This window comes from Malaya genurostris, chromosome 3 (assembly GCF_030247185.1).
Source record: "Malaya genurostris strain Urasoe2022 chromosome 3, Malgen_1.1, whole genome shotgun sequence".
In the NCBI taxonomy this organism is placed as follows: Eukaryota; Metazoa; Arthropoda; class Insecta; order Diptera; family Culicidae; genus Malaya; species Malaya genurostris.
The window spans coordinates 162,789,756-162,800,543 of NC_080572.1; the positions used below are offsets into that span (position 1 = coordinate 162,789,756).

The window sequence follows — 10,788 nt, forward strand, 5'->3', positions numbered from 1 at the left end:
TGTCAGTTTGTTTGCTTGTTATGATCGTGGAACGAAAAAAAACGAAAACTGTACATAGATTCATGAAGGAAAACCTTACTCCACAATGCTTCGCTCAACCGGAGACCAGGTACCATTTTGTCTTAATTATCCATATTTTGTATGAATTAATTGTTTCGGTGTATTCCTTCAAATTGGTGCAGATTATTCATGAACCACGGTAGAAAAACAACCAAAACCAACTCGAACGAGGCGCAAAAAAGGGGTTTACCGGTTGGGAGACGGCTGGTAAAGTGAAAATGATTCAAAAATTTAATAAATATTTCATTTCAAACATTGGAAGCCTTTGTCTTCCGTTTCGGCATTGTCTGTAGACGATGCTTTTGAGAAATTTTCTAACACATTTTATTGTAGTTCTTGCACTTTGCGGTGTTTTGCGAATAATTTTAAATTCAAATATCGGCACCATCCATCACTGCTCGGTGAAATGTTCATTAAACGCGCCTGCAGGTGAATTTATTACGATGAAGATGGTGATAATGATCATGAAATGATGATGACGATGATGATAGAGAATGGAACGAATTTTAATGAAAGTATGATACGATAATAATCCGTAAATAAGTTCTTTAGTGTGTCTGTTTACACATACATGACAGTGGAAATTTATTCTGCCAACAGATAGGCGAAAATCGTAAGGATTTTACTCGTGACGGGAATATCGTTATTATTAGTCCTGACAAAATAGGTGTCTAATTTGGTAACTAGGGAATTTTCATTTACTCACTAGAATCATTGAGCGACACTTTTGAAATAAATCTCTTCATTATCAATAAGAGTAACGTAGTCGAACAAACATTGAAAGCTATCACTAAGAAGCAATATTTTGACCAGGCTTATTGTTCATTGAAGAAGCAACTCAATGTCTTATTTCTACAGATTATTAATTGTTCTGCCTTTCTCATACTACTAATATTTTTAAAACAATCACTAGGGAATTCTGTTACCAAAATTTTGTATTAAAATTGAAATAAATTAAAAAGTTTCTTTAGGTATAAACTACACACAAAAAATGAATTTTGCAGTTGACTTAATCCCTCATATAATGTAACTCATAAAAACATAAAATGTTTCATCGAATTCCAAAAACATCAAAACCTAAGCAAATGTCGTATCACGATGATAAAATCTGATACTGTTACTTTTACGTACATTCTCTCGGATACCTTATTTTGACCTAAGTACAGGGCAGCTTTTACAAAGGGTCTGTGGGGGCACGTTCCCCCGGTCTTAGAAGGCGCTTGGCGGGACTCACCGAGCAGAAAAAAGGTCATTCAGTTACAATTCAGCACACAAATAAATGTCCCAAGGCTCATTAATACGTAAAAGTGGCACTGCTTAAGTAATTACCTTATTTTAGACTTCAATGATGCGACAAATGCGTCAGCAGTCAGCAGATGCGATCAAATGCGTCAGCAGTTTCGGATCAACTGATTTCATATTCATATGATTATAATTTTATGTTGTCTTTAGTAATAATGTTTCGTAGTGTTGAAAATGTCAAATTCTGTGCAACAAAACTTCATCTAAACATTTTTGCGACAAAAATTTAAGGAAAGGAAAGCTCTCTTAAGTACCTAGTCAAGTCTCGTACGACAATCGCAAAAGCCAAAAAATCATGTGGTAAGCTCGATCACGCAGTACCATCAACATCAAAACCCAATGTTAATGGTTTCAAGGTGATTCTATGTATTTGGTAGAAGTTATGAAAATTCTACCTTGATAAATAAATAACTATTGAAACAATCATGCTCTAAAAACAATGTTACATGTTAGAAATGACTCATTTTCAGTTTCACTTCAACAGAATATATAAAAGGATGTATGTTGTATATCATAGCTGCACAGGAAAAAAATATGAATTGTGCAGATAACATAATTTTTCAAACGATACAATTCATAACTACTTAACTGGTCAAGTGACGCAATATTCCATTCGTATAGAAATTTACTGATTCCGAATGTAATTTGAACTCGGCTACCAAGTGCCGCTGTATGGATTTATATGTATCAATTATTCATTAAGTTGTGATACTAATATTGAGCATGTCTTTTGGACATGCGTGGAGTATCGCACTGGTCTTACAAACCAGTTGTCGTAAGTTCGAGCCCCAACCTGGAAGGTTTCGGTTGAGTTAGTAGAATCGTGGCAGCAGCCATGCAATGGTTCTGTACACTCTGAATCGGCTGTGAAGTCTGTTGAAACAGAAGGTAAAATTCCCCTAAAGGAATGTAATACCAAGGCTTTGCTTTGGAGTATCGTGATGCTAGATATCAACTAATAAATTCCTTGCCTACCCAAGGTAGACTATCCAATGTCCCAGTTCGCGAAATTCTTGCTTGTCTTGACCTTCCTTACACGAAACTTCTTTATAATTTCATTAGAACCATAGGAGTTCCAATTTAATAATTATTTTATGTTAGACTCCTACCTCTTCCATGAGTTCAATAGCCAGCTATCTTACATTGAATAAAAGTGATAGACTGATACAAACATTTATGATTTTTCTTGCCTCAATGAATGAATAAAAAAAAATAGTTAATTTTCAGCTCCGAAAGTCAAAGATTAAAAACAATTTTATGTATTATGACCCGAAAGCCATTTGACGTTTTGGTCAAAGTTTAGTACATTGAAATCAAAAAACTAAAAATCACTAAACTCTTGATTTAAACTAAACTTCAGGTTTTGCCTTTCTCATATAGAAAAGCTATACAATCACTGTGATAACCGAGGCCCGGACGGCCGAATGTCATATACTATTCGACTTAGCTCAACGAACTGAGCAAATGTCTGTGTATGTAACAAAAATATGTACTCACTTTTCTCAGAGATGGCTTAATGCATTTTTACAAATTAGGATTCAAATAAAAGGACTCATGGTCCCATAACCTGCTATTGAATTCCATCCCGATCCGACTTCCGGTTCCGGAGATATACCAAAAACCTGTTTTAATCCACCTAGTGGTGTAATGATGCCTTTCTCATATCAATCATACCATCATATATAATACTGTGGTATTCTTCAAAATAATTTTCTTCGATTCCTAAAAAGAATAACCGAAATCGGTTTGTTTGACCATCTACTGATAAAAACTATTAATTGGAGAAGATTTGAGGTCGATTTAGAAAACTTTTTACGGTTTTTCGCCCTTTTCAGTGATGGTATACAATTTTTAACACACTTTACCTCATATTCCATCCAGATGAAATTAAGGAATTACGTATGGGACCACAGGACCTTTCATTTGAACCTAAGTTTATGAAAATCGGTCGCGCCATCTATGAGAAAGGCTAGAAAACATATTTTCATTTTTTTGCACATTTTACCCCATAACTCCGGAACCGGAAGTCGAATCCAAACAATATTCAGGAATTTTGTATGGGACTACAAGACCTTTCATTTGAACCTAAGTTTGTGAAAATCGGTTCAGCCATCTCTGAGAAAAGTTAGTGCCCTTATTTTCACATTTTTTTGAACATTTTATCCCATAATTCCAGAACCGGAAGTCGGATTCAAATAATATTCAGGAATTTTGTATGGGACCACAAGACCTTTCATTTGAATCTAAGTTTGTGAAAATCGGTTCAGCCATCTCCGAGAAAAGTTAGTGCAAAAAAACGTTACATACACACATACGCACATACACACACACATACACACACATATACACACACACATTTTCCGTACTCGACGAACTGATTCGAATGGTATATGACACTCGGCCCTCTGGGCCTCGGTTCAAAAGTCGGTTTTCACAGTGATTGCATAACCTTTATATATGAGAAAGGCAAAAATGGAAAACACATGAACTCACTTTTTTCAGAAATGGCTCTACCAATTTTTACAAACTAAGATTCAAATAAAAAGCATTGTGGTCTGATTATCAGGCATTAAATTTTATTTGGATCCGACTTCCGGTTCCGGAGTAACATGGTAATATGTGAAAATTCGAGAAAAAGTCAATGTTCTCTTAATCGGCTCAACCGATTTTCACAAACTAAGATTCAAATGAAAAGTCTTATAGTTTCCTGAAAATATGTAAAACATTCCAGATCCGACTTCCAGTTCCGGAACTTAAGCGTGATAAGTGGAATATACCAATTCCATTAGTATTTTTTCATAAACGATGGTTAAAAACAGGTACAAATCCCATAAAACTGACTGATAAATTCTTCTAGTTTGCAAAGCTTGTTAGTTTATGGGCATAAAAACCTAATTCGGCACTAATGGTCCCCCCTTTTCCTGTTCCGGAAGCACCGAAAGTAGTGAAGAAAAACTCCAAAAATAGAATTCACTTCGATTTCTCTGCGATGTTTGAACCGATTTTCACAAATCTTGATTTGAATTAAAACTCATATTGTCTTTAAAGCTACTGTGAAATTTCATCCGTATCCGACTTCCGGTTCTGCAGTTACAGGGCGATAAGTGTCGAAGCTTTCAAATCGCCATATAGAATGACAATATGTACAACACCAGTACATGGTGGTACGGTTGAAGAAGAAAACACAAAACGAACGATGCGTGCTTTGCTCTATTCCGTACAGGCTATTAGGAAAACGAAACGGTTACGGATGTCTGCTACAAGTGTGTGATATTGGTAAAAGACGGTACTGCTGTTGATAAAAATTTTAGACATTTTATGATTAATGCGACCGAAAAAATAAAAGAACGTAAAGCCGGAATAAAATAAATTATATAAAAAAACATTAAAGAATGTCTGTGAATGTGAAAAATTATAACAATAATATTAATAATAATAATAATTTTACTACATGTTTTATGCTGTTGATTCATGCTGTTTAGCTTGACTTACGCATACAGAAGTAACAGTAACTCAGGTTCGTCTTGTTTGTGAAATTTCGTTTAATTGGTTTAATCGAAATAGAGCATGAGATAGTAAGTCTAGGTTTAAAACTGTTCCAATTTGGAGGTTTCGGAAGAATTGGAAATGGTGATTAAAAGATCTCACTCACTTTGCTGCAAGATGGCCCAATCGATTTCCATAAACTTGTGGGTTCAAAGGAAAAGTTTTACAGTTTCATACGGAATTCCTAAATTTGTTGTTGAAACTTCTGCCGGTTCCAGAACTACAGGGTAAACAGGAGTTGTGAAGTTGAACAGTTGTTTTTCCACAGTAATATTTATAATGTTATGAGTAATATGAGAAAGGTATCATTACACCACTAGGTGGATTAAAATTTTTTTTTCTGTATAGGTGTGGGAGTAGTAAAAATCGTTCCTGATATACTCAGATATAATATTATGGTTAAATTTGCCCACAAAATTCTTGGATCGAGGGAAACTCAGCAACAAGAGTGATTCCATTGAATTGAAGTAAAGTATAGAGACTGTGGTTCAGAAAGGAATCTCTAACTTTCTTTTTTCGCAGTTGTTCGTACAGCTAAGCATTGATGTTGTCAGAAAGATTTTAAACATCAAAGTTTTCCGTTTGGTTTCGAAATTTTGTCTCAGTTTTGGTCTTACAGTAAATTTTCAAAGTACAAGTAGGACTCTATTGTCTTGGATCCGCAGAGTCCAATTTGTGATTTTGAATAGTATCCTTGTTAAGTGTTTGTTAAGTGTGTTAGTGCAAAAAGAGCTAATCTTTATTATTTCAAACTATGTGATTGAAATGTTTGCTGAGTCTAGCTGTCATTCCGTCATTGAGACGAAACAAACAGAAAGTTCCAAAAACAATAACAATTGTGTTGCATAAATTCGTTTGCATATCTCTAGAAAGTAAAACAAATCCTCACCCACAGCCTGTCTTCATCACTTAGCAAACTGTTCAGTTGATGAGTCCCGTCTTCATTCTGCTGACAAAAGTGAAGTTGAGCTGAAAAAACTCACATTTTGAAAAATACACACGTCATTTAGCATTCTAACGTTCCTGATGACAGCGGCTGGCTCCAACGAAGATATTGAAGCTGCCTAATTCTCTCGGAAAAGCGGAACAAAAAAAACAAACGCTCCGTGTCAGCACCATTCAAGTGTGATTCAAATGAGCTAAGCAGGAAATGAACCCTGACAGTGTCAAATGGGCCAGTAATTGTCGACTGATCAGACTCATTTTGGAAATAGACTGCGCAGCATGGTTTGCACGAGCGACTACTCACTCTACTTTTCTAAAGATGTTTCGAAACAGTCAGAACTTGCAGTCCAACTAGCCCATATGGTCGCTTTTATCGTATCGTATCCCCATCCAATTCACCTCTTTGTATCGATGCAATAAAAGGGGCTATTTTAATTAAGAATACATGGCATAAATTTCAATGCAATGGATTTTTGCAGCACAGGTATGTGACTCTATCAGCTCTGAACAGGGAAAAGGGGTGACTTTGAGCGTCGTAGAAGCAACAAAAAATATTTTTATGCATCAAAAAGCTGCACTAGGTGGCGGCTAGACATGTAGTGCATGTAAAGTGCAGAACTTATGGGTGCACGATGCAGTTTCACTACCGCAATTTCAGCCCGTCAATTCCCGGCTGCAACTACAGCACTAAAACCAAAAAAAATGGAATCAGCTCAACAACGTTGCGATGTTTGTTGCTGTTTTTGAAACTAGACTGGGGCTGGACGCTGTTCGCGATTTGCCCATCCAAGTGTAGGACTTAATCGTTTATGTGAAACGTTTCCCGTAGCCGCCTCAATATACGCAAGTACCGTTCCGATCTATAATATGGACAAAGCTATTTTACAAGACATTAAAACTGTATCAAAATTGTAATAAATTAATCTTTGATGTATAAATTATATTGTTCGTTGCCAGAGAACGAAAGAAGCGAGAACCAGTGGCGCGTTGGAATAGAATCGCTTCAAAGGGTTATTAAATTATTCGTTTATTGCGTGAATATTTGACATTAAACGCGATAATGCATTCTGTTTTAAACCGCTTCTGTGACTGAGGGCTTCATTTTTAGAACGATCATAATTCTATTTTTATGAAGTTTCCCCATTTGAGTACTGCGAATTCCCAATGGACTGCCGTCGAATAATTGTAAAACATTACAAATGCTTCATTCTATGGCCAGCATACTTGTTAAGTGCAAAATCGAAGCCCTTCTATTGATTTTTTTATGAACCATGAAGCATATAATAGACCTAACGAGATAAAACCGACAACACGAATAAATTAGTATAATCAATTAATAAATCACACGATTCACTCAGGGTTTACTTTGTGACGCCTTGCGCCTTGGGGGAGGGCACTTTTTATCGACCACGTATTCAATCTTATTAATAATCAAATATTTATGAATTGACACTTTTTTCTTCCATTCCTCTTCAGCTTCGTAGTTTCTTTTGTTTTTACTTCGATCACAGGCAGGGCACGTTCTTCGTTCAGGGGTCGACCAAGACGCGACCGTGAATCAAATGCCAAGCTCGGAGAATAAAACAACTATAAATCATACACAATTTAAGGTCTGTCCCAAGCCGAAAAAAAACCACGGATGTATGAAAACGACACATGAATCGAACGCTCAGCAGGTCAGCGTTTGTTTCAACATCTTTGTTGGCCGTAACTGAAACTGACAGAGAGCGTGCGGTCGATCTGTGATAGAGTAACCAGCTTATGAAGCTTGTAAATAAGGATTATTTTAGTTATTTGACGGAAGGCGACTAAATTACTTATTATAACAATGTCTAAGTTGGTTAAAAATGGTTAAGTTCTTTAATAAATCACAGATTTTAACCATAGACTATCCGTAGTTCTGCTGAGTTGAATCTGTTCTCGGTTACTAAAATAAAGCCAATGATTCTATAACTGTCATTACTTCTTGTTTTGTCTTTTTTGTTTACAAGTCTTCAGTTTTGAAGCTGGTGATTCAATACATATAGGTCTTACAAGCAGGGATGACAGGTTCACAGATTAATCTGTGTTTCACAGATTTTGAATTTTCTGCACAGATTTAAAAAATGACACAGATTTTCACAGATTTCTGAAAATGATCACAGATTTTCAGAGATTCTTGAACAAATCACAGATTTTGGAAATCGAGCACAGTAGCGGTTGAGGGAAAAGGTACAAAGCGTGTTGGTAGTGAGACCTTCTTTTTGTTTTTGGGCCACTAAATTGATTTTGAACTGCTATTGGGGTACGGAAAACGGTCACAGATTTTCACAGACAGGTTTTGGGTTTGATCACAGATTTTTGAGAAAATGACCTGGCATCCCTGCTTACAAGACCGTTGTCCCATGTTCAAGGATTCTTAGTGTCAATAGGGTCGTAGTACTAGTCATGCAAATTCCACTAAAGGACATATATGCGAGGAGACAATTTTATTATGAAACTTTTCTTTATAGTTGTTTTTATTTGCAGCGAACCGCCGAAACATTTCTGGTCACCCTTGATTTGGTTGGCAGGGGAGCATAAAAATCTAATGCTGACAAACCTGGCGACGTGTGGAGAAATACCAGAATTTTATAGATCCTCCTATAAGACCTAAGAAATGAGCATTCACCATTCACCAACAATAAAAGGAATGAAAAAGCGGACGAAAATGCCCGAGGAAATTTGAATATTTTATTATCAAAACTCGTGTAAATAAAACATAAAGATCGTTGTTCGAATTCCAGGCTTGCGCCCAAATTGCCGTCATATAACCAAAAAACTACCCAAGCGCAAAAAATGGAAATCACATCATATTGGACCTCGTTTGTAAGCACAGAAACTTTTACACCTAGTGGCACCACCAGTCCAAAACATTTGTATGTACTGAACCACTTGCCTCGTCACACGGTGATGAAGTTATTTCTAGTCAAATTAAATGGTTTATTAGTCGGTTAAACATGGTTCGATACAATAATTTACAATGCATAAATTTTAATATTATACGAGGAGTTGTGGTGCTTTATTGGTCTTTTGGTTTGTTCCGATGATGGAGGACACGTCGTTCTGTGTGTGTGGCACACTCTTGGGTCATTTGGACTCCGTCCCGATTCTGATTCACAAATTCCACGTCTTCCACCTGCAAGTACCGCATGGTAGTATACTGACTCTGGCGCACGGATGAATCGTAAAAATATGAATTTAAATTAATTTTGTCGTATACCCGTACCCGTCACGTTGTATCAGCCAAACAGGCTCAACGGACTCGGCGACACACCGTACAATAGCGATGAACATGGTCACACCAATGGGTACCTTCATAAACACGTAATCAGGTGATTTGTCTAGAATTTTTATTTGCTCCATGTCCTAAATCGGAAAAGAAAAAAAACTTGTTCGGTAGTTTTCACGTCGTTGTTATGTCGTAATGTGTGATGCTTATTGTTTATTTTCCGTCTGTGTTATTGACAAAATCTAATTATTTTTTTTCTTTCTTTTCATTTCAGGACTTGAGTACGGTAAGTTGCTATGCTATACATATATCAACTTGTATTTGATTATCGATTTAAGTTGTAGAAACCACAGTTGAGTATTTTTAGTAGAATTCTCAGAAATAATATACAGGGCTGTGTACAAAACACGACCGATCATTAAAAATGAAATTTCAAAATTCTCCTATCAACAGATTTGATTTTGAAAAATAGGCAAAGAATTGCGAAACACTATCTAAAGCTAATTTTAGGAAGTTAGAATCTTCAGTTATTAATATATCATCGTCAAGTGTATTCAGGAAGTATTTATAATAATATGTATAGCAGAAGTTTTTTTTACAAACTTCCGCCTCCATTCGTAAATATAGATTGCTCTTCACGAAAAGTGCCACCGGTGCACAGTGGTCCCAATCATACCAAAACACGCGTTTTTTTTATTTGTGCTTTAGGGGTTAATTTTGGAGCTTTCATGTCTTAAGAAGAATTTTTGTTAGAAATAGTCCACTTCTTTTAATATAATCAAAATTGACATTAATCCATCTACAAGTGAGTTAAAAAAATTATTTTGCATACAATACGAGATAGAGCATTTATGTCTTCAGAAAAATTGTAGATCATGTTCAAACAAGAAAACATGCCGAAGACATAAACAATTTAAAATGCATTGGTGTCGAGATATGATGCACTGTTTATTAAGGACTCCCAAAATCAACTATTTCCATCATAACTTTTTTCAATGAATTTTTAGAATTTTCGGATATTCTACAATTATATTTTAGGTATCAAAATACATATTTTTGTCAAAGACTGTATATTTTTAAGTTTGCTAACTAGAAGGTTTTTCAGCAATTTAATTACAAAATACTACATATTCAAGTATCAATACCTCATAGATGTTGAAATATGTGGAACTAATTTCAACAAAGTTTGAAAGTATAGTCACAACACTACTAGAAAAATTTGTAATCACAAATTAAATTCACTTAAATTTATATGAAAACACACTTTTAAAAAAGCATGTCCTAACATTCCCCAATATGTATTCATTAACCCTGCACCTTAAATTCAATATTTATCAAAGTAAGCTAGAAAATAGGAGCAGTTGAAAACTTCAGACAAAAGCAAAAAGAATTTTCTACAGTAGACAAAGTTTTCAATGTTTTCTTCAATTAAATATTGTTAATCTGTTTAGCGGTTTGTATTTCATTTTTGATTGTAAGGAACACTGTATCAGGAGACCTCTCCGTTTTTGTTTATTTTGTGTTTCTACTCCTATTTTCTCGCTTACTTTGATAAATATTGAATTTAATGTGCAGGGTTATTGAATTTAAGGTTGAAGACATGAAAACTCCAAAATTAACCCATAAAGCACAAATAAAAAAACGCGTGTTTTGACATGATTGGTACCACTGCGCGGTGATTTGTT

The 10,788-nt window shown here is 35.4% G+C and overlaps 1 protein-coding gene across 1 annotated transcript in view; it reads left to right on the plus strand.

The window, feature by feature from the left end:
* The window catches only part of LOC131434068 (uncharacterized), a 225,664-nt gene extending 216,102 nt beyond the window's left edge, over positions 1-9,562 (plus strand). Inside the window, exons 5-6 of the mRNA XM_058600718.1 lie at positions 9,378-9,389; positions 9,557-9,562. Of these exons, the coding sequence (XP_058456701.1) occupies positions 9,378-9,389; positions 9,557-9,562 (18 nt within the window). The remainder of the gene's footprint in view (positions 1-9,377; positions 9,390-9,556) is intronic.
* Positions 9,563-10,788: the final 1,226 nt, after the last annotated feature.